Source organism: Meriones unguiculatus, chromosome 2 (assembly GCF_030254825.1).
Source record: "Meriones unguiculatus strain TT.TT164.6M chromosome 2, Bangor_MerUng_6.1, whole genome shotgun sequence".
Classification (NCBI taxonomy): Eukaryota; Metazoa; Chordata; class Mammalia; order Rodentia; family Muridae; genus Meriones; species Meriones unguiculatus.
In genome coordinates, this window is record NC_083350.1 from 69711801 (window position 1) to 69737671 (window position 25871).

General features: G+C 37.6%; 1 protein-coding gene across 1 annotated transcript; it reads right to left on the reverse strand.

The window, feature by feature from the left end:
- Positions 1-19284: 19284 nt before the first annotated feature.
- On the reverse strand, positions 19285-19795 carry LOC110542766 (small ribosomal subunit protein uS17-like). Its single transcript, XM_021629280.2, has one exon. The coding sequence runs from the start codon at positions 19774-19776 to the stop codon at positions 19300-19302; it is 477 nt and encodes a 158-aa protein (XP_021484955.1). The 5' UTR covers positions 19777-19795; the 3' UTR covers positions 19285-19299.
- Between the last annotated feature and the right edge of the window lie 6076 nt (positions 19796-25871).

The window sequence follows — 25871 nt, forward strand, 5'->3', positions numbered from 1 at the left end:
ATGCACATGAATGAACACACACACACACACACACACACACAAATACACACACAGGATACCACTGAAGGCGAGAAAGTATATATCAAACAAACAAACAAACAAAAACCTTGAAAGAGGTCTGGAGAGACCGTTCATAGGTCAGGAACACTGTCTACTCTTGCAGAGGACCCAAGTTCACAACCAGACACCCACATGGTGGTTCACAACTGTCCCAGGAAATCTGATGCCCTCTTCTGGCCTTCATGGGCACTGCATGCATTCAGGACAAGGACACACATGTAGGCAGAATAGTCAGTTGCGTGCGCGCGCGCGCGCGCGCGCGCGCGCACACACACACACACACACACACACACACGGTTAAAAGTAAATGTTTATTTCCTGTTTAGCTTCTGTCTTAATTATCTGTCCCTTGGCGAGAGTAGGGAGTTGAAGTCTCCCACTACTAAGGTGCTGGGATTGATGTGTGATTTAAACTTTAATCATGTTTCTTTGACAAATGCAGGAACCTTTGTATTTGGTGCAGAGATATTAAGGATTATGATGTCCTCCTGGTGGATTTTTCCTTTGATGAGAATGAAGTTCCCTCTCCATCTCTTTTGATTAATTTTGGTTGAATGTTTTTTTTTTTTTTTTTTTTTTTTTTTTTTTGGCTATTAGGATGGCTACTCTAACTTGCTTCATGGGTTGCTTGGAAAATATTTTTCCAGCCCTTTACTTTGAGGTAGTGTTTATCTTTGTTACAGAGTGTGTTTCTTGAATGCAGCAGAATGTTAGATACTGTTTCCACAACCATTCTGTTAGTCTGTGTCTTTTTATTGGAGAGTTGAGACCATTGATGTTAAAACATATTAGTGACCAATGATTGTTAGTCCCATTTATTGTGTGCTTGTTTTCTTTGTTTTGTTTTGTTTTGTTTTGTTTTTGTTGTTGTACTGGTGTTTTTATCTTGTGTTTTCTTGGGTGTGGTTGATCTTGTTACTTTGGAGTTTTCCTTCTAATATCTTCTGTAGGGCTGGAATGCTGCATATATATAGTTTAAATTTAACTATGTTTTGTTTTCTCCATGTATGTTGATTGAAGTTTTGCTGTAAATAGCAAGGAGGACCCTAGGAAAGAGGCTGAAACCTCATTCAGAAGGGCAAACAGGATAGATATCAGAAGTAGGAGAAAACAGGTAAAAGGATAGGAGCCTATCACAGAATACCTCTGAAAGACTTTCCCCATCAGGGTATCAAAGAGGATGCCGAGAATCATAGTAACTTCGAACAGAATGCAGGGAATCTTATGGAAGAAGGGGGAAATAGAAAGACCTGGAGATAGATAAGAGATACACAAAGAGACAAACAAAGCCTAAAATCCTGGACCCAGGCAGTCCTGCAGAGATTGACACTCCAACCAAGTACCATGCATGGAGAGAAACTAGATCACCTGCTCAGATGAATCACATAAGCTGCTCAGTTTCCAAGTGGGTTCCCTAGCAAGAGGATAGGGGTCTGTTTCTGACATGAACTCAGACATGCAGGATCTTTGATCACCTTTCCCTGGGTTGTGCAGCATTACCAGGTCACAGAGGAAGACTATGCAGCCCATTCTGATGAGTTCTGATAGGCTAGGATCAGACAGAAGAGGAGGAGGTCCTCCTCTATCAGTAGACTAGGGGAGGGCTATAGGGGGAAAAGAGGGAGGATTGATGGGAGAAGGAGGAGATGACAGGGGGAGGGGCTACAGCCAGGATACAAAATGAATAAATTGTAATAAATAATAATAAATTAAAAATAAATGCTTAAAGATCTGGAAGATCATGAAAGTACTAACTATTACTGTGTAGAGTGGGTAATAGTGAAATTGGAGGAAAAAAAACTGGCTCAGAAATAACGTACTTGGAAAGTATTCCAGACCCGTGGGCAGTAGACTAAAACAGGCATCAACACAGTGAAATGCAAGTACTTGACATAGATACAGCAATGAAAGAATGAAGAACTTTGCTTAATCTAAGAATGAAAAATGATATGAGGAGGAGGGAGTTTGCTGGCTAGTCTCACTGTCAACGTGTAAAGTCTCTTCAAAGTCACAAGGGAATAAAGGTTCCACATTGGCTAGAAGCCAAACAGTTTGATCAACCTTAAAAATGTTAACAGTTCCTGCTCTCAGATTGTTTAAGAAAACACCCCTCTGATGGAGTGTGTTGTTGGTGATATATCCCTCCCTGAGCAGGCCTTAGGAGTGACTATTATGGGTTGGGTATGCTGAAGTTTCTGCAGTTTCAGGGCAACTGTTAATAGTTCCCCAGAGACTGGCCTTGCGTCTGGAATTTTACTGAATTCCAACAAAGGTTTATATTAAATTTCCCAGCTAAAACTGCTATAAGGATGATTTATACCAGCATCTGTCAGAGCTTTCCATGTGACAGAGCGATTTAACTTACAAAATAGTTCTACTATCTCGATTCTGATAGACCATTTCCTGAAGGTCTTTGTCACAATGTTTTAATTTAATGTTAACAAGGAAAATCCATATTTTCTTTTTCTCTAGGCAACTTGTAGGTTTCTTTCTACTTTCTCTAAACACTGAAAAGATAACTGAAGACAAATGAAATGTTTTTCCCTCATTAAAATCACCACTCAAGAAGCTCTATTAAGGCACCTCCTTTCTTCCTGTGTCTCAATTATTCTTCCATTCCTTCATTTATTTTATATATATTTTCTAGTTAACAATATCAAGTAGAAGCCTGCCTATTGAGAAAACTTGTGAGCAAGATCCTTCAGAGAGGTATTTCAGGACTAACAATGACCATTCAAACAAATAAATAAGGCAATTCCATATGATGGTAAATGCAGGAAGGAGAAGAAAGGAGAAGGGCTGTGAGAGAGATAAGAGAAATGGCTAAATTAAATAGAATGTTTAAATGCGACTATCAACAAATTAATCTGAATTTTCATAAAGAAGCCTTTAGCACCTCTCAGATAGTGGACAAAAAGATCAAAATTTAGTTTATTAGCCAATCACTGACACTCTGCACACACACTCTGACCTCAGTAGCAGGCATGGTGCCGTCCAAACAGATGCCCTTCGATAGTACTGGCCAACAGATTATGTTGTCTATCAATCAGTTTTCGCTATCTCTGTTCACCTGTGAGCTCTGGAAGCTCTATTCATTTTACTGCCTGGTATCTGGTATTTGTTGGTAAATCAGGGTCTGAGATATGACAACAATAATGAGCATATATTTGAAAGAAACTTTTAGATGTTATAAGATGAGTTAGTCTAACAAGAGCATTTGGGAGCAAAAGGGAGGTTAGAATGTCCTGTACAGTTCGTGCATACTATGTTCACACACGTGTTTCATGTGGCACTTAGTATTAAGTTAATATTTATTGCTTCTCGGCCTTTTGTTTAAAAGGGTTCAATTTCGTTCCACTGAATGGGGCACAGAGAATTAATGTGAATAAGATCAACAACAACAATAGGATAATGAGAGTTCAAAATTGGAGTTCTTTTCAGGATTCTGACATTTTATCTTGTTTATAGTTTTTATTATGTATTTCAGCCACGAAATATTAATAATTATGCTTGATAGAAAATCAAAGATATATCCTTTGAAATGTTTGTAGTGAGGATATGTTGTATGTTCAATCTAATGTGTGTTAACAAATTCTGCCTTAACTACTTTTTCCACATTTAATGCTAACTGCTATTAAATTCTGAGTCCCCTGAGGCTGACATTTTTAAATCACAAAATTCATGTTTATGGTTACTTTTTATCCAACTGCAGACAACAGAAGAAGCTTTTTATTTATTTTTTATATTAATCACAGGTTATTTACTTTGTATCCCAGTCGTAGCCCCCTCCCTCAGCCCCTCCCAACCCCTCCTTCCCTCCCTCATCTCCTCTCTGTCCCTTTCCAAGTCCACTGATAGGAGAGGTCCTTATCCCCTTCCATCTGAACCTAGTTTAACAGGTATCTTCAGGACTGGATGCCATGTCCTCCTCTGTGGCCTAGCAGGGCTGCTCCTCCTTTCGGGGGAGAGGGAGGTCAAAGAGCCAGCCATTGAGTTCATGTCAGAAATCGTCCCTGTTCTCCTTACTAGGGTACCACCTTGGATACTGAGCTACCATGGGCTACATCTGAGCAGAGGTTCTAGGTTATATCCATACATGGTCCTTGGTTGGAGAAACAGTCTCATAAAAGACCCCTGTGCCCAGATATATTTGGTCCTTGTGGAGCTCCTGTCCTCTCCAGGTCATACTAACTCCCCCTTCTTTCATATGATTCCCTGCACCAACCATTTTGGAAATCAGTCTGGTGCTTTCTCAGACAATTAAGAATACTGCTTCCTCAAGATCCAGCTATACCAGTCCTAGGCATATATCCAAAAGATGCTCAAATACACAACAAGGACATTTGCTCAACCATGTTGGTAGCAGCTTTATTCATAATATCCAGAATCTGGAAACAACCCAGATGCCCATCAATGGGTATAGAATAGGTACAGAAATTGTGGTACTTTTACACAATGGAATACTACTCAGCAACTAAAAACAAGGAAATCATGAAATTTGCAGGCAAATGGTGGGATCAAAAAAGATCATCTTGAGTGGGGTATCCTAGAAAGAGAAAGACACACACGGTATATACTCACTTATAAGTGGATACTAGACCTATAACATAGGATAAACATACTAAAATCTGTACACCTAAGGAAGCTAAACAAGAAAGAGGACCCGGGTAAGATGATCAATCCTCACTTAGAAAGACAAATAGGATGGACATTGAAAGTAGGAGAAAAAAAGTAACAGGACAGGAGCATACCACAGAGGGCCTCTGAAAGACTCTACCTAGCAATGTATCAAAGCAAATGCTGAGACTCATAACCAAAGCTTTTTAAAAAGGAATAGCTAATATAATATCTTAAGCCTGATTTTTAATAAGGATGTAATAATACACATTAAGAGCTTATTCTGGTGAAATGCATCTGAATCACCCAATTTCTGAATCACTGTCATCATGAGTTTACTTCAGTCAGTTACCTCATTTATTTCAGACTTGAACCTTTTATGTAGCTTTTCCAAGTCGTTTGGCTCACCTCAGAAGCTGGCCCTCAGCAAGTCTCTGCTCAAATGCCTGAAGAAGCTCTGATTAAAAAAAAAAATGACAGATAATTCCTTTTGGATCGTGTAAGTTCAATCCAAGTTTTCTTAGACAAGAGGTTGTAAAATTACAGCACCATTTAAACCCTGGAGGTTTGTCTTCATAGAGTCTGAACCCAGGTATATTAGTCAGGTATATAACCTCAAAATGAAAAAGTGAAAGAAAAACCATATTTAGAATTATTTCACAGAGTTATTCATCTGGTAGGATACACTGAAGGTTAGTAAACACTTATTCCTGTATTCTAAAATTAAGCATCAGACATTGCTGATTTGTCTACCCTACTCGTTACTGTTCTTATGTTGTGGTCAAGTATCTTTCAAGAAACAATGTAAGGATAAGGGGCTTGTTTTTATCCTTGGGTTGAGAGTGTTATGGTTCATTGTGTCAGGTACACCAGGTAGGGGAGCAGGTTCCTGTAAACCAAGCAGACATAGCTTGCTCACCTCTCAGAGAGCCAAAGAGCCATGAGAAGGTCATGGTGGACCTCATCTGCCTTTTCCACCTTCTTGTTTTGTTCAGTCCAGGACTCCTTCGACCTAGGGATGATGCCACCCACATTTAGATCAAAATTTTTCACCTCAATTAGTTCCTTCTGCCAACATCTCACAAAACACTCAAAATTGTGCTTCAGATACACCTTCTTCCTTTCTTAATCTAATTAGTTTGACTATCAAAATTAAACAATTCTAGAACCAAAATACTTTTTCCCTTGAGATTCTCAGGTGGAAAACATCCTAGAGAATCACATTTAACCCTGGAGTAAGGAGCTCCCAGAAGGCACGAGGAAAAGCTAAAGCTTTATTCCCAAAAGCCAACATAGGCACAGTGTGTGATGCAGTGGGGAACATCACACTGTTCTCTAATATGTATAGAGTGAAATGCACTAAATCATTTAAACACTTCAGTTGGAAGACTGCTGAAAAATTATTAGCCCTCAAACATCATTCTTTATCCTTTGCACCTGTAATGGCAACTGCCTCATTGCAAGCAGGGCATCCTTTGGTCAAGCATACAACTCTAGATGAACATGGAGCTGTGCTTTCCCTCATGTCCCTTCAACACTATGTATTGTCCGTCAATCTTAACACAAGGACCATCCTTTACATAGAGTAAGATTTCTCCATCCTGGCTGACTTACATGCCCTTCGTCAGTCCGTATGTCTGCGGCAAAACATCTATGCCACTATTATAGCACTTACCACACTATTGTGTAATCAGTCACAAATGAGGTGGATCAGCCACAAGTTCCATAGATGAAATCCCTTCTATTCATCTCATAGTACTGCCATCCAACATCCAATAACCTCATAAATCCTAAGGATTTTACAGATAGATAAATGGCATCTCTGACATCCAATTAACACTGGCTAGTTAAGAGATACTGCGATCAATAAATGAATTTAAGGGTGGAAGGAAAGAAGGATGTATAAAACACTACATTCTTCAGTTCTTCAAAGTTTCATTTAGGAAAAGAACAGATATGTTACTGCTAACATAAGCCAAGACAAAATAAAGTAATTCCTTTAGGATTATAAACACAGCACTTGTCTTAGTTGAAGTTAAAGTTATTAATGAAATTATATACCCTAACTTGGCAAAAGTAATTCTCTGACGTGCTAGAGAATTTAGGAGCATGCACTCTATATTTATGTAGTTATGTGTTTGTTTATTTATTTATTTATTTAGCAGCAGGAGCAATACCAGCTTCTCATTTAGTTCTACAGATGTCTCATGCCAAGTTCTGACTCAATCACTTTTAGCAGAGGACTAAAGTCATTTTAATATTAGAGAGTCCCTCTGGTGGTCTTCCTATGAGGTTCCTGTCCCCTCCAAGTCCTTCCATCTTTTTCCTAATGCTTCCTTAAGACCACCCCCCGAGTTCTACCTCATGCTTGGCTGAAGTCCCAGCCATCTGTCCTGATCCACTGCTGGCTGGAGCCTCCCCAGACCGCAGTCAACCTAGGTTCCTGCCTACAAACATAGCAGAGTATCATTATTAGTATCAAGGACTGGTTCTTTGTGGGTCTCAAGTTGGGCCTATTATTAGTTGGACATTCCCTCAGTCTTTGTTCCCTCATTATCCTAGTTTTATAGGCAGGGTAATGTTTAGATCACCTAACTAAATTTTTAGATCACCTAACTGTCAGACGTAACTAATCTAGTCCCATGGGGGCTTTCAGAGACTGAAACATCAACTAAGGATCATGAATGGTCTGGACCTAGGCCCCCTGTACACATGTAGCTGATGGGCTACTTACTCTTCATTTGGGTTGCCTGGAGAGTGGAGGGGGGTTGCTTTTTCTAACATGGACTATATTGCCTCCTTTTGGATAACTTTCCCCTGGCGGGGCTGCCTTGCCTGGACTCAGGGGATGAAGATATGCTCATTCCTGATGTGACTTGATGTCCTGGGGAAGGTTGATATGAGGAGAGGGGGCTCTCCTTTTCTGGGGGAAAAGGGAGAGGGGAAGGAGACAGGGGAGAACTGGGAGGAGAGGAGGGAGGGGGCACACTTGAGATGTAAAACAAACAAACAAATAAATAAATAAATAGATAGATAAATAGATAAATAAATAAATAAATAGAAATAGAGTGTGCAGTGAACTAAGAACCATACCCAGAGGACAAAGATGGAAATCATTTAGAGGTACCTGAACCTTCCCTCCATTCCAACACAAAACAAGCTCCTTCCACAAATGGAGGCAATAAATAAAACACAGCACTTCATCATTACACTTACCACTTGGTACAGCATCCAAGCTGCCCACAGGCCTACACGGAGTAGCATTATTAGAACACTGAAAAGACAGGGTAGCCAAAGCTAGCTAATCACAGCTGCTACATTGCAGAGCTATAATTCACTGAGCAAGACAGTTATTAAAATTCGGGGCTTTCTCAGTGTTGTGACCAGAATGACGATGATACTATAGGTAAACTTTTTGCCATCAGCGACGACATATTGGAACAGGTTCCCCTCTCTGCTCTATCTGTTGTGCAAAACTGCTAGCCAATAAATAAAAAATGTAGTTAGTTGTGCCTTCTGTGCTGTGACAGCGTTTGAGCAGAAGAAAATGTCCTACTTCCGTGGAAAGCGCCCATAAAAGTGAAGGTCTTAATGTCCTATAAATCATGCTACAGAGTTCTGCACTAAAGCCACCTTCCGCAATTAAGAGAAAGCAACAGCAAATTGGCTAATTAGCATAATAATGTACAAACACTCTTGTCTCCTAAGTGCCATTATTAAGTGTTCTAAATATAGTCATTTCAATTGTAAAATTTACAAATCTTTTTTTTTTCTTATAACAAATCTGCAGAGCTTTGTGACAAATGCTATAATCCTCAGTCGGCAGAAAAGCCCCAAGCTAACATAAAATGAACTTTTTATGAAACCTATGAATCTAGAGAAGAAGCAATTGAATTAGTCTTGGCATCAGACTAAAACACACTTAGATTGGAAAATTACCAAATTTAACCCAATGAAATTCCGTTACAGTTTAATGAAATGCAGTTACAACAAGTTTTGAATTAATCTTTCTCCCTGATCAAGGAAAGAATGCAATTACAGCAAACATAAAACTCCATAACAATGATTAGAATATTATTTTCTTCTGAAAACAAATTAGCTCGAACACCAGCACCTGAAACCACAGTTTGAAATCAGTTAGTAATGATAGGCTTTCACTCTGCAGAAGAAAGAAGACGGCATGGTTCTGTCACAGCTTGCAGTATTCACTCTTCTCTTCAGTAGCTTTGGAAAAGAGCACTGATGTTGACTTTGTTTAACTAATAAAAATGATTGCCATCCTAAGTACAGTAGTAAATTTCTCCTGAGTTCTCCAACATGTAGATTGATAGACAAATAAATAGGCAACAGATAGACATATTAATGGAAAATATATACAAAACCATTGATGCCTAGGTTTAGAAAAAAGTTTTTACATTCACCAGTTCTGTAAAACTTGAGAACAAAGGAGTGTCTCTGCTGTGTGTTGAATTAGATACGTTCAGATAATTATCCAGCTAGCTTATAAAATAGTTCCATACTTGGTGGTTTTATTGTCTTCTTTTGTTTGTTTTTAAGAAACTTTATAATGATTTATATAGTGTCTGCATGAATTTATATTCTACTTAACATTGTATGACTTTTCTTCCCTGTTCCCCCGCCTCTGAACCAGAATTCTTGGCAGTTTTTGCTATTGTTTGTTTGTTTGATAACAGGTATTCTGACAGAGACTAATTAGAAATGTAATAGAATGTTGAGCTTTTGTTTGTTTGTTTGTTTGTTTTGAAAAAAAAGAAAATACTTATTGGCCATTTGTTTTGTTATTTTCAAAAATTGTTCAATTATTGGCTAGATCATTTGGGGAATATTTTGGAAAAAAATCTTTAAGATGGTTGTATATTCTGGATATTAATCCCCTGTCAGATGAACAGTTGGTAAAATTGTTCCTTTCTGTAGCTAAAAACTAATCTGTAAAGTAAAACAGTCCAAATCAGAAAGACAAATGTCTATGTTTTTCTCTCAAACTTCGAATAAATAGCTATCAAATCAAATCATGAAAGCACCAGGGGGAATATGTACAAAAAGCAAAAGGATTAATGGGAAGGAGTAGGAGGGACAATTGGGGATCCTGGAGATAAATATGATCAAAGTACATGATATATATATATATATATATGCATAAAAACAAAAAAAATACATAATGAAACAATAATTTTGTACAATAGCTCTATTTTAGTAAAAAATCTTCCTTTAAAATAAGTTTCAAAATTATATAAATAGCATGAATCAAGTTTTCTAAAATTGTTCTACTGTCTTCATTTGAGTGCATTATTAACACATAGGACATAATAAAAATGTATTTATATTTGAGCGCCTGTTTCCTCTTTATTTTTAGCATTTATTTATTTATTTTTATATTTTTGTCAACAAATGCTTTTATTTGTTCAAGATATATATATATATATATATATATATATATATATATATTCCCATTCTACCTTGTATATTTCAAATGAACCTAGAACTCTGAATATGTATTTGTATTTGTTGATTTGCTGGGGGAGCCTCACTAATTGGCATGTCTTGATTAGGTAGAAAAACTATGCAAAAGCTGAACTCTCAAAGATTTCCTGGTGAATAAAATTAGGACTTCATATTTTATTTCTTTTCAATGAGATAATGCTGTTTAAAGTAAAAAACATCGATGACTTTAGAAGAGATAAATGAGAGTGCTATAAGGGTTTGCCTGGCCTCATGCTGTTTCTCTTAGACTTGAAATCATGTTAAGTAGTAATCTCTTGCAAAGTTCTAACACAACCATGTTCCAGCACCATGTTTTTAACTTGGCAAACTAAAGCACTATTTCATACCATAGACTATTTTTTTTAATGTAGCAACATTTACACAATGGAATACTACTCAGCTGTTAAAAACAAGTAAATCATGAAGTTTGCAGGCAAATAGATGGAACTAGAAGAAGATCACCCTGAATGAGGTAACCTAGAAACAAAAAGACACACATGGTATATACTCATTTATAAGTGGATATTAGCAATATAATATAGGATAAACATACTAAAATCTACAGACCTAAAGAAGCTAAAGAACAAGGAAGACCCTAGAGAAGATGCTTAATTTTCTTTCAGAAGGGCAAACAGATTAGACACCGGAAGTGGTAGAAGAGAGGGGACAGGATGGAAGGCTATCACAGATGTTCTCTAAGAGACTCCACCCAATAGAAGATCAAAGCAGATGCAGAGACTCACAGCCACACTTTGGACAGAACACAGGGAGTCTTATGGAGGAAGAAGGATACAGAAAAGCCTTCAGGGGACAGGAGCCTCACAAGGAGACCAACAAAGCCAAAAATTCTGGGCCCAAGGGGAACTGCGGAGACTGATGCATCAATCAAAGACCATGCATAGAGAGAACCTAAACCCCCTGCTCAAATGTAGCTCATAGACAGTTCAGTCACCATGTGGGTTCCCTAGTAAGAGGAGAAGATACAGTCTCTGACATGAACTCAGTTGCCTGCTCCTTGATCACTTCTCCGTAGCCAACCCACAGAAGAAAAGAATCCAGTCAGTCTTGATGGGACCTGATAGACTAGGGCCAGACAGGGGAAGAAGACTTCCCCTATCAGTGGACTAGGGGAGATGGATAGGGGAAGAAGTGGAAGGGGGTGGGCCCAGGAAGTGATGAGGGAAAGGGTTACAAGTGGGATACAAAGGGAATAAATTGTAAATGATAATAACAATAATGGCAGCACACATGTACTTATTTAATTTAAAGCTCAGAAATCAGAAATCAAAAAATTTTAATGTAAGCATTCTGACTGCAGGTTTGTAAGCTTTAACTTATTCAACTTGATTTTTATCCCTGGTCTTTTAAAAAAATTAATATCAACTATTTCATTTATTTTTCTCAGGACCCTGAGTTTCACTATCCAGTAGATTGATCACTCTCTTGACAGTGAACTCATTTGTAAATTCTCCATCCTTCAATTGTACTCTATTGACCATATTCACCATCCTGGAAGTTTACAATGCTATAATTTCTTGACTATTTTGGAAAGAATATTGGCCAATTTCTGCCATACAGCAAGCAGCACAGATTTTTACTCCACAGAGCTAAAGATAAATAACATAGAAAATAATCTCTAAATCATCCTCTGTATGTGTTTTATCAGACAACCATCATTCTTGTCACAATTGTTTTCATATCATATGTGAATCACTCAGTTTTAAATATTCCTTATTCCTCTTCCCTGTTTATTTCCTCTTTACAGAGCTATTATAATTAATATTTCTTCATCTTATAGTTTCATGAGCAACCAAATCCCTGTTTTTTGTTTTTGTTTTTCATTTGCCATTGGAACCTTGAATGACTTCTGTCTGTTTTTATTTTAACTGACTCACACAGCCTGGTACATTTTTCACGTTCTTGCTTTTCTTCACTTTAAAGTTCTTAGTAGATTGCTTTTACATCCTCACCCGATATATTCTTCATCTGTCTTCGTAATAACATTTCACTAGTATAATCGTTGCTGAGACCAATTTGCCATAAAAGTATTTTTGACATATCTTGTATAATAGTGAGTCATAAGCTTTTCCCACTTTATGAGGGTGCACAACCCCCTCAAGTGAATGTTACATAGCAAGGCCAAGAAGTTTCTCAATGCATACATCCAATGCATTAACAAGCATGCCTATGTAATGCTTAATAATAATAATAATAATAATAACAACAATATTAACAATAACTGGACTTGGAATTTTTCCAGAGACCTGAACCATGAGTATCTCTGTGGAAACTGCATGGAAGGTCTGTGCCTCTCTTTCGAATACCTTGCTCTATGCTTCTCTATAATTGTATCTTTTGAAATTCCTTCACTATAAACCAAGAAATGTGTTTGCCTAACTCCTATGTGAAACTCAAGCATATTAAATGAACCAGAAGAGGAGTAAGAGGAAATCCAGTATATAGCCAGCTGGCCAGTTCTGAAGGAAACACACACACACACACACACACTCATGACTATGTCTCAAGTGGAATCGAGGGGTCAGTGTTGAAACTGAACCATCAATCTGCAGGATTGAAGCTATTTCCAGATAGATAACTCCAGATTATCAGACAAATTATCAGACAAACAGTGTCCAAGCAGAATGAATTGTTTATTGGTATAGAGTCAGCCCCAAACATCTTGAGATCATACCATTTCTATGTTTGGATTGTAGTGTAAAATAGCACACTCTAACTTTCCAGATAATCTTTCTTCTCCTTGGACCTATGATGCTGTTCTTCCTATCTGCTGTAGTTTCTTCTCATTCCTTAAAATGTATTTCCAGGACTGACCTTATCTTCTTCCATTCATCAATTTCCGTCCATCTTCTGAGATTCGCCCAATGCACATTCCCATCCCGGAAGCTTCTTGTTTCTTTTTCACCTGGACACTTTAATTGTATTGAACATCTTTTCTCCTAGAGCTTGAATACTTTTTGTTCATAACTTTCACAAATATGTATATTCTTTTGTAACATACAACCTGTTCTTTTCCCCTAAGATTTCTGCTTAGTAGTAACCCCAACTTTTATATAGATTTAATTCCAGAGAGCTGCCATCCCCACTGATGTCTGTGCTCCTTAAATCCTATTCTCTTAATATTTTCCTTGTAGTCATTCATTCACTTCCATCAGTATCTTGTCAAAAGAAGCCATCAATTACTCATTTCTGACATGAATAAAATTTTTTCAATAGCTGCCTCTATCTATATCCTTTCCCCTCAATATCATTATTGCAGTACAACTTATACTATAAAATTCAGATCTAATTATGTCAATAACTGCCAGAGTTTGGGATGTATTCCAAGATCTCTGTCTTGGTTTAACCAATTCATGTCTAGGTTCTTGTCATCCTTACCATTCCCAGTTGCAAAGTCTGTATTTTAGTTATGCTAATTGCTGGCTTTTTCTAAATAATGTGCTTAATTGTTTTGGAATGTATGTATTATTGTTTCTTCTGTCTAGATTATGCGTCTTATACTCATGTTTGTGAGTTTCACTCTGGATGTCAACACTCTTTTTAGCATTTCAGACTCACCTGTCACTGTTTGCAGAAATAGGCAACATATCATACACTTAAGGCAATTCCTTTTTTTCTTTCCCCATCATCCAAGCAAGTGTCTCGTATTTTCAAGAAGAGTCAATGTATTTGAAATTGTGTTCCTAAAGCTAACTGTACTCTTGAACTTTCTGCACCTGCCCTGTCAACAACTGTTGAGTGATTAATGTTGACCAGTTGTTCAAAAATGAATGCAATAGTAAGGAAAAAGAGACTTGAGGTGTTAAAATAGCTTGTTAGACAGGACAAAGTTTCTGAATGGTGAAACTGAAAATTAATCAATGAGCATTATTACAAGATGTAGTGCTCATGTTTGGTGAGAGTTTATGCTGTCAGCTACAAGATGCTTAGCTGTCACACAAACCAATCCGATAATGTAATAAATGAATAACTTCTTCTCTACCTTCTCTCAAAAATGTTGCAAAATTGAGAGGACTGATTTATTGTAATTTTATTTTTACTATTTCTATTAAACTAAAAGAGATTATGAAATAGTTTGGCACATTATGATTCACTTGATTTTAAGTCCAGAGGATTTTATTTTAAGTCTGAGTTTGATGTGTTGCTGTGATAAACGATTGATCCAAGGCAACTAGAGGAAGGAACTTATCTCTTTTGCCTTACATGTTATAGTCAATCTGCAAGGGAAGTCACGGCATTAGCTCAGACCAGCAATCTGGAGCAGACACTGAAGCAGGAACTACAGAGGAATGTTGCTTCCTGGCTTGTACCTAGGCTTGTGTTCAATTGCCTTTCTTATACAGCTTAGGCCCTTATGCCAGTTGGGCCCTCCTGTATCAATTAGCAATCAAGGAAATGCCTCACAGACAGTTGAGAGTATTCTTCATTAAGATTTTTTTTCTCAGTTGTATCCAGTTGACGACAAATTGAACAGGACACATCACTCCAGCTTTAATTTTGTCATAGAAGCATATCACTTTAAGTCATAGTCTTTATTTTATTGTTACTATTTAGGTTAATTGTAAGATGTTGTAAAATATACAGTTAATATTAACATCACAGTACAAAACACAGTCTGAATTTAACCCCCACCCCCAGTGTTAAAGAGTTTGAACACTTTAAAAGTACAAGCTCTCTTTACGAGTCCAAATCTCCTACATGTAGGGTCCTGTAAACAGACAGACAGAAAAAAACCCAAAGTAGTCATACATTTTCTTATTCTAAAAGGAAAGAATCAAAGAACAGATATGATGAGAACAGGGAAAAATTTAATCACAGTATGAACACCTCTATCTGGTATATGGGATCCACTTATATTCTGGGATCTCACAACAGTGGCTCATTAAGCTCTGAGGACTCAACGTCTCTCGCAGCCCAGAGCTCCAAAATCTTCCAACTTTCTCTCACAAACAGTTTCAGATATAAAAGCCACTTAGTCAGCTCCATCACAGCAATACCAGCTTTCTAGTACCAATTTCTGTGTTAGTTTGCTTTTCTGTGTCGAGGTAAACACCATGACCCAATGCAACTTGGAAGAGAAAAGAATTTATTTCAGCTTTACAGGTTACAGTCCATCACTGAGGAAAGAGAAGACAGGAAACTGAAGGCAGAAACTAAAGCCAGACTACAGAACACTATTTCCTGGCCTGCTTTCAGGCTCAAGTCCAGATAGCTTTCTTATATATTCCAAGCCCACCTGACCAGGCATGGTACCACTCTTAATGAACTGAGACATAATGCATCAATTAGCAATAAAAAAGGTTCATATGCATGTTCATTGGATAGTCTAATTGAGGCAATTCCTCTTTCTCTTCAGATCATATTGACAACAAAAACAAATGGGACAAGCAATGACTCTCAACTAAGGTCAGGAGGACGCCAATATGATTGGGTCAGAGATGTTCCAGAATCATTCCTCACAGGAATGATAAACAAAACTACAAAGAACCCATTATCACCAAATATTTCTGTCATAGAGAGTGAATGGTAAGAGGAAAGAGAATAAAATTTTCAACAAAGATATTCATCAGGGCCAAGTTATGGGGATATAATGATTCGAAGTGACATATATTTGTGGTCAGTATTTTGTAAAAACTGTTAATTATAAATTCCTGAATATATTAGCCATTTTATTTTTAATAACCTCTACTTAATTTTTTCAAGTTTCCAAGGAAAATAACATACACAACGTGTTCTGGAAATTAACAAATTTTGGCTTAGGAATATATTGGCATGAAGTGTAATTATGACACATCCACATAACACAGTAATCCCGTGGGTTAGTCGCTAGTTTGTAAAGGTTTTCCATACATTAACAGATTTTGTTTCCAGAACATCTTTTTGCAATAAAGTCTATTTTAGCCCCATCTTACGCACAGGGGTATAACTCAATAATGCATGCCTAGCAAGTGGCAGAACCATGGCTTAAATCTGGAGACCTAGAATGAGTCTCTGTCTTAGCCAGCATTCTATTTTTGTCTAGTGTGCCCCATTTTATATGTTAAGAAACTAAACTACAAAAATTTAAACAAATTCCAAAAGAACTACAGAGTCTTCTTATTACTCATTTTTTAAATCATAAAAGAGTAGGCATTCTGAAAGACATTTTAAAATCATACTATTATGCTATTATTGTTTAAAATTGATGAATAATGCCAGTCCCAGAAAGTGTTGGTAGATTCTTAGAGATTTCTAGGGCTCTTTTTTTTATAATTTTTATTTTTTTATATTAATCACAGGTTACTTACTTTGTATCCCAGCCATAGCCCCTCCTTTATTCCCTCCCAATTCCTCCCTCCCTCATCTCCCTGCCCCTTTCCAAGTCCACTGATCAGGGAGGACCTCCTCCCCTTCCATCTGACCCTAGCTTATCAGGTATCTTCAGGACTGGCTGTAATGTCCTCCTCTGTGGGTTAGCAAGGCTGCTCTTCCCTGGGGGGAAGGGGAAGGTCAAAGAGCCCACCACTGAGCTTATGTCAGAAATAGTCCTTGTTCCCCTTACTAGGGTACCCACTTGGATACTGAGCTACCATGGGCTATGTACGAGCAGGGGTTCTAGGTTATACCCATATATGGTCCTTGGTTGGAGAAACAGTCTCATAAAAGACCCCTGTGCCCTGATATATTTGGTCCTTGTGGAGCTCCTGTCCTCTCCAGGTCATACTAACTCCCCCTTCTTTCATATGATTCCCTGCACTCTGCTGAAGGTTTGGTTATGAGTCTCAGAATCTGCTTTGATACATTGCTAGGTAGAGTCTTTCAGAGGCCCTCTGCGGTAGGCTCCTGTCCTGTTACTTCTTTTCTCCTACTCCCAATGTCCATCTCATTTGTCTTTCTAAGTGAGGATTGATCATCTTAACCTGAGTCCTCTTTCTTCTTTATCTTCTTTAGGTGTACAGATCTTACTATGTTTATCCTATCTAATACCCACTTATAAGTGAGTACATACAATGTGTGTCTATCTGCTCCTGGGATTGTGCATATGCTTGCTCGCATTTATCCTTCTTTGCCCTCTGACTTTCCTTCCACACGTACAGCTGATACACCAACGCACACGCTGAAACCACTGGTCCTCTCTCATCTTCTTGAAGATTTCTCCAGACACCAGAGAATGACTGAACTGCAGAATCCAAGAACAAACAGTGAAGGTTACAGATATTCAAATGGCCAGAGGACGGCAAAAGAACACATCCAACAAAAATCAGGAATCATGGCTTCACCAGCAACTCCCCAAATCAATGGCTACTCTAGGGCTCTTGGGAAGAATTAAAAGAGGGTGTTCTGATAGATGTAAAAAACTGTTCAGCTTAGTATGGAATATGGAATATAACCGGATATGGATATGGCTGGATAGTTTGAGCTCTTTAATTATGTGGATAATAATGGAAAGGTGTTGAGATAATTCAATTTCCATAAACAGCTAACCAAGCCTGATAGCTTGGTTATTATCATATTACAAATAGAAAGATATCAATTTTCCAGAAAATATTTTTTTATAATTGAGTTCCACTAAAAACAGTCTTTTCTAAGTACCTTATTAGCTAGGCTTATGCTCAGTGTTGAGTAATGTCACCCACATGACAAGGTCCTTTGATAAGATAGAAAGGCCTGTGATTTGCCCACAAACCTCCTGGCCAATGGGATCAGTTAACATATTAATGAATTTCGACATGGCTCATTATTTTTATTTTTTTTTTAAGTTGATTTTCTTACTAGTGAAATATCCAAGGTATGTGGAGCTGTATTAGAAGATTGACTAAATCTCTGATTCTCTTTCTCAATCATGGAAGATTATGAGTTGTCATTATTCATTCTTGTTATATCCAACTTCTGTTACCACATGACACCCACAGAGTAGAAAGGCACAATCTAACCTACAAAACATAAACTATCAGGAGACAGGAAGGTAATCTAAATTTGTCTGAAAGACTTGAATTGACTCTGAGAATTTTCTCCTCCTTTACAATAGGGAGATGGTGATAGAAAGGCTTTGAATGGGACCAACATCTTCTGCAGAAACACAATTCCCAGGGAAGGTGTTCTTGGAGAAACTGGAAGTTAGCCTTCTTCAAGAAGCTTGGTAAGACCTAGTGATGCGCAGCCCTGGCTTGTTCACTTACCTTTTATTAGGTGTCAGATTGATATGATTTGGACAGCGATTTCATTTACCCCTTGATCTCTGATACTTGCTCCAGTCTGCATTTCTGAAAACTTTAACTGCTATATAAAACTCAGTCCAGCCTGTATCTAGCATTACTTGACTAATTTCAAAGCTTCCCACTCACTTCCACTCATGTATTGTTTGGTACACAAAATCTCTGCACTCTTTCTCACAACACCCTTCATGACTCAATTCTACAGCCACAAAGCTTTTAAACCCATTTGGTATTTACAGATATGAGGAGGAAAGCAGAAGTGGATTAAATAAAAATATTGTCAATGTGCATATATATTGTAAGTCTATAGTTCCTTAGGACTCAAATATGACCTTTACATATGCATTAGAACATTTGTATTTTCTTTTCATTTTCTTTACGAGAATAATGTGGCTCAGCAGGTAATCGTGGCTGCGTGATTGATTGTAACTTGTCTGTGGCCCTTTAGGACCTCCTCAAAAATAAAATTGACTGTCTTTGAGTGATAATGTCAGTAGGATAGAATGTGTCACTGGATAGTGGTCTACTGCTGCTACGTAAATGCCACAGCAAGCCAGGGGTATTTATGAGGGAAAAGTTCACGCTAACCTAAGCTTTATATTTTCAATGCAAAAGAGATTGAGTGGGAAGCTGTTAATACAGTAGCTTATGCTGGATGTTGACTGAATGAACAATGGAAACTTAAGGCAGACTACAGTCAACCAGGGATGGATAGACTTAAAACTTCAGTTCTTATGCATTTAAGCAAAGCTTTGTCATGAATGCAATACTTTTCTAAATGAAGCATTTCTGAATGAAATACTTTTCTTAGGTTTTATTAAGGACTTTTCTTTCTTTCTTTCCTTCTTTTGTTTTTTTAAGATGGAAAATAACTTTATTTGTTCTAAATGAGTAGGCCAGAGTCTCCTCAGAACTTCTGAAACTGCTTCTTGGTGGCAGCAGCCTTGGTGACCTTGAGGACGTTGAATCTCACCGTCTTGCTCAAAGGCCTGCACTCTCCCACGGTGACAATGTCACCGATCTGCACATCCCTGAAGCAGGCAGACAGGTGCACAGACATGTTCTTGTGGCGCTTCTCAAAGTGATTGTACTTCCGGATGTGGTGGACATAGTCCTGGCGGATGACAATGGTCCTCTGCATCTTCATCTTGGTCACCACACCAGACAGGATCCTGCCTCGGATGGAGACATTACCAGTGAAGGGGCATTTCTTGTCTATGTAGGTGCCCTCGATGGCCTCCTTGAGAGTCTTGAAGCCTAGACCGATGTTCTTGTAGTACCGAGGGAGTTTTTCCTTGCCGGTTTCTCCCAGGAAAACATGCTTCTTGTTTTGAAAGATTGTAGGCTGCTTTTGGTAAGCACGCTCAGTCTGAATGTCCGCCATCTTCCCGGCAGCCTGCTAGAAAGGGCTATTAAGGACTTTTCAAATCAAATTATCTTTACCCCTAGAATTAGTTGGGTAGATAATAGGCTACCAAGTATTGGTAAACTAGTTCTTAATATGACACAGCACATTATAAGCTCTTGAACAAATTAATTTATGTTATTTTTACTGTACCTTATTACAAAACATACATTTTGAACATATAACAGAAACTTCATGATTGTGATTTATTAAAAAGACATTCTAGATAAGAAAAAAAAAATCTGCTTAAAGACATATACGGTAGATACTGGGTGATAGAGTGGTGTTATCCAATTTTTTCCCCTGAATCCAGAAAAAAAAACCCACATCATACTATTAATTTTGTATTATGCTACAACTTTATAAGATTGGATTTACTCTGTAGGGAGAGCAGTAAAATGAAATATAGGTCTATAATATAGAACATAGGGACCAATGAAAAGCAATGTGTGAGTCTAGGCAACACATTTTCTTTGAATACTCCAGGAGAAGCAATTGCCCTAGAAGGTGTTGATATAGTAGCCCATTCCAGATGTAGCTAGTGGCAATCATTAAAGAAGAAATTGATATAATTTGTTACTAAAAATATATAGCTATATAAAAAAAACTATTTTGTGAACTGTCAGAAATAGGTTAGCAGAAGTTAAAAGTAACAGGCCTCCAGACCGCTAAAATGGTGCTCAATTTTAAATCATCAACATTTCCAGCCTATAAGGCTGAGGTAGTACAGGCATCAGCCTTCACCCCCTTGGTTTGATGAGGTTGAAGCGTCCATGTGGAAATGAAGATTCTATGGTTTTGTTTTGATTTTGTCTTTGGAAAGGCCATTCTGTATATGAATGCACAGATATATGAAAAGATACGAAATTCACATGAAAAGTATTTTTAAACCAGTTTCCCTCTGGCTGTTGCTAAAGATTTAGTTAGCATTTGAGACCTGACACATTTTCAAATAATGAGAACAATATATGGAGAGAAATTTTCACATAATCAAAAATTATGAAGTAAAATGAAAGAATATTTATTTAAGACAGATTACAATTGTTAAGACCTCATATACGGATCTATTTTATCATTTGACTGTAAAAATCATTTAACACAATCATCTAAAAATATAACAGTATTATGGATGTTTTAAATCACAAGCCCAAAGTTATATTAAGACAGTACCTTGTCTATTTTTGAGTCTCAACTAAGGCCACTTATATTATGGATACATGATTTTTTTTGTATGTGTGAAGGCTTTGTTCTATGTGCAAGATGCTTGGCTTAATTAGAGCTCAGCCTCAACTAACTATTATATTGTCCTTGTTTTTATTCTTACCCACTCATATGTCCCTAACTCTGAGTATCACAAATCATATTCAGGCATAAATACTATTTGTTCTTCTTATATCCATCCTATTTGCCTTTCGCAATGGAGATTGAGCATTTTAGCCAGATTAGTTTCTTTAGGTGTACAGATTGTGGTAGGATTATCCTATATTACGTGTCTATATGAGTGAGTATATACCGTGTGTGTCTTTCTGCTTCTGGGATAGCTCACTCAGGATGATCCTTTCCAGATCCCACCATTTACCTGCAAATTTCATGATTTTTTTGTTTTTCATTGTGTAGATGTACCACAATTCTGTAGCCATTCTTCAGTTGAGGAGCATCTGGGTTGTTTCCAGCTTCTGGCTATTACAAATAAAGCTGCTACGAACATGGTGAGAAAACAGGAAACAAGTTAGAAGCCTCCCACAGAGGGCCTCTGAAAGGCTCTGCCCTGCAGACTATCAAAGCAGATGCTGAGACTTATGGACAACCTTTGAGCAGAATGCAGGAAATCTTATGAAAGAATTGGGAAATGGTAAGATCTGGAGAGGACAGGAGGTCCACAAGGAGAGCAACAGAACCAAAAAATTTGAACACAGGGGTCCTTCCTGAGACTCATACTCCAACCAAGTACCATACAGGGAGATAACCTAGAACCCCTGCACAGATGTAGCCCATGACAATTCAGTGTCCAAGTGGGTTCCATAGTAATGGGAACAGGGACTGCTTCTGACATGAACTGATTGGCCTGCTCTTTGATCACCTCCCCCTGAGGGGGGAGCAGCCTTACGAGGCCACGGAGGAAGACAATACAGCCACTCCTGATGAGACCTAAGAGACTAGGATCAGAAAGAAGAAAAAGAAACCCTCCCCTACCAGTGGACTTGGGGAGGGGAATGCATGGAGAAAGGGGAGGAAGGAAGGGTTTGGGAGGGGAGGAGGGAGGGAACTAGAGGGGGGATACAAATTAAAAATAAAGTGTAATTAAAAATAAAATAAAATAAAAATCAAAAAATACTATTTATCTAATTGAATATCATTTTTTTATCAAGAATACAAGTGACATGAGAAGATTTATATGAATCCTTTATCTGAATAGAGTTGGTGAGTGAGGGTTCATGTCTTTTTTTTTTTTTAAGAATCAGTGGTAGGTCTATTTTAATTTTCTGAAGGAAATTTTACATTACTTTTCATAATGGCTCTCATTTTATAAGAGGGTAACATCCAAAGTATATGAAAAATATCAGCAGTTCAAAAATAGCAAAAGAAATAATATAATGTGAAACCAACAATATCTTTAAACAGAAGATTCTCAAGAGAAGAGATACAAAAGAGAAAAAAAGGTATGAGAAAAATGTTTAATGTCACTGATCAATGAAGAAAATGTAAATCAAAACAACCATCATAAATCACCTCACTCCAGTAGGAATGTATATGATTAACAAGACTAAAGGTAACAAGGGCTGCCAAAAATGTAAAGAAGACAGCTCACTTCCGATGCATGTAGCTGTCAGTAGACTGCACCATGAATTTGCAGAAAGAAACAGCTTTGTTACATAGCTACTGTGTGAAAAACTAGAAAGTGATGTTGAAGTTGGCTGCTCCCATTATTTGTGGGAGAATTGTCAGAAAAGAAGACTGGAAAAGGATGTTTTGAATGACAAGCATGGGTCATTAGGGCAGGGCTATGTTCTCCGTTGGGGTATTTTTGAGCTTGTGATCTCAGCCAGATAATCTGTCATTCTCTGTTCATTTCTATCTTGAACAGCAAGTTCCAAATCATAGGCAGCACTAATGAAAAGACCTCAAAACATCTCCTGGAAGACAACTCAGACACTCTATGCTTAGGTGTGTTCAGCCTTATCTAATTGTATCAGGCTGCTCTTCAGTGGAGTGAGGCTATTTTTTGTGTTGCAAAGGAAGTATTGCAATTTCTACTGGGTCTCATAATGATAATCATTCTTGTAAAAGGAACATTATGAAATATATTGCTATGATTTTAATATTCTGGCAAACTACTGGTTCAAAGTGCAAACAGTAGACACAAAACTACTTTTCTCTCACTGGGATCTTATTTTACAGGTATAAAAGATGACATTATTACCAGAGATACCATATTTCTCTCTTTGTTTGTTTCTACATTAAATTATTTTTTAATTTTTGCCTAGAAAAACAGACAAGTTCACTTCTGATGGCACTGAACAAACTGGTGATGCTTAGAGTTTTCAGCACAGAGATGAACTCAGTAGACTTTGTTGTAGGCAGGAAAAAATGTGATGATTTCTGTCTTGAAGATGAGGAGCATTTTTAGTTGACTATTATACACGATTATGTAAGGAAACTAAAAAGAGAGCTCAACCACAATGAATTCTAGACTTTGTACATTATATAAATTTGATGCAAATACACCAAATGTATCTGTGTGTTTATAATTTTATCAGTGCAATTTGAGGATTCCTAGGAAAGATCTCCATAATCTATTCAATATCTTTTTTTCCATTGTGACATGATTTTTTCTTTTTTCTTTTATTATTATTATTATCATTTATTATAATTTATCCAATTTGTATCCCAGCTCTGGTCCCCTCCCAAACATACCCTCCTTCCCTCTTCTCTTTTTATGCCCCTCCCCTAGTCCATTGATAAAGGCGGTCCTCCTCCCCTTATATTTGACCCTGGCCTATCAGGTCTCATCAAGACTGGTTGCATTGTCTTCCTCTATAGACTAACAAGGCTGTACCCTCGAGGGGGGAGGTGATTGGAGAACCTGCCATTGAGTTCATGGCAGAGAAAATCCCTGTTCCCCTTTCTAGGGATCCTACTTGGAGACTTAATCTATGGACTACATCTGAGCTGGTGTTTTAAGTCTTCTCCCTGCATTGTCCTTGGTTGGGTTATCATTCTCTTTAGGGACCCCAGGGAGCAGTTTTCATGGCATTGTTCATCTCCTTTTGGAGATCCTGTACCATCCAGTCTTCCTATCCCCCCCTTATTCCAAAGATTCCCTGCACTCTGCCAAAAGTTTGGCTATGAGTCTTAGCTGCTACTTGGATACCTCCATCAGTAGAGTCATTGAGAGGCTGTCTGTGGTAGGCTCCTGTCCTGTTGTCTGTCTTTTTCTGATTCTAATGTCTATTGCATTTGTCCTTCTGAATGAGGAGTGACCATCTTCCCTAGAGTCTTCCTTGTTGTTTAACTTCTTTAGGAGCATAGATTTTAATACATTTATCATAACAACCATTTATGAGTGAGTATATACCATGTGTGTCTTTCTGCTTCTTGGTTACCTCACTCAAGATGATTTTTTCTCATTCCCACCATTTGCCTGAAAATTTCATGATTTCCTTGTTTTTGATGGCTGAGTAGTATTCCATTGTGTAAGTGTACCACAATTTCTCTATCCATTCCTCTGTTCAGGGAGATCTAGGTGTTTCCAGCTTCTAGCTATTACATATAGAACTGCTATGAATGTGACTGGGGAAATTGTATAGTTGTATAGTTGAGCATATTTTGGATATGTGCCTAGGAGTAGAATAGATGGATGTTGAAGTAACACTATTCCTAATTGTCTGAGAGAGCACCAGACTGATTTCAAAAGTGGTTGTAAAAGTTTACATTCCCACCAGCAATGGAGGAGGGTTCCCCTTTCTCCACATCCTTTCCAACAGTGCGGTCACTTGAGTTTTTGATCTTAGCCATTCTGAAATTTCAGGGTTGTTTTGATTTGCATCTTCCTGTTGATAAATATGGATCTATTTGTATTTTCCTACATGTAGACATCCAGTTAGACCAGCACCATTCGTTGAAGATGCTATCTTTTTTCTATTGTTTGGTTCTGGCTTCTTTGTAAAAAACTAAGTATCAGTAGGTTTATTTCTGGGTCTTTTATCGGATTCCAATGATCCACCAGTGTGTTTCTATGTCAGTACCATGCAGTTTTTTATTACTATTGCTCTGAAATACAGCTTGAGATCAGGGATGGAGATACCTCCAGAAGATCTGTTATTGTAGAGGTTGTTTTAACAAATCTGTTTTTTTCTTTTTTCTTTTTTTTTCCCATATGAAATTGAGAATTGTTCTTTCAAGGTCTGTAAAGAATTGTGTTGGTATTTTGATGGGAATTGCATTGGATCTGTAGATTGCTTTTGGTATGATAGCCATTTTCACTATGTTAATCCTACCGATCCATTAGCATAGGCGATCTTTCCATCTTTTAATATTTTATTCAATTTCTTTCTTCAGAGACTTGAAGTTTGTTTGTTTGTTTGTTTGTTTGTTTTTATACAGGTTTTTCACATGCTTGGTTAGAGTCACACCAAGTTACTTTATGTTAATTGTGGATATTGTAAACGGTATTGTTTCCTTAATTTTATTTTCAACCCTTTGTCTTTTGTATACAGGAGGGCTACAGATTTTTTTTTGAGTTAATTTTGTATCCAGCCATTTTGCTGAAGGCATTTATCAGCTGAAGGATTTCTCTGGTTGAACTTTTGGTGTCACTCATGTATACTATGATTTCATCTGTGAATAGTGATACTTTGAATTCTTATTTTCCAATGTGTTATCTTATTGATCTAACTAGGACTTCAAGTACTATGTTGATGAGATACAGAGAGATTGGGCAGCCTTGTCTTGTCCCTGATTTCAGTGGGATTGATTTAAGTCTCTCTACATTTAATTTGATGTTGGCTATAGGCTTGCTGTATATTACCTTTACTATGATTAGATATGTGCCTTTAATCCCTGATCTCTCCAAA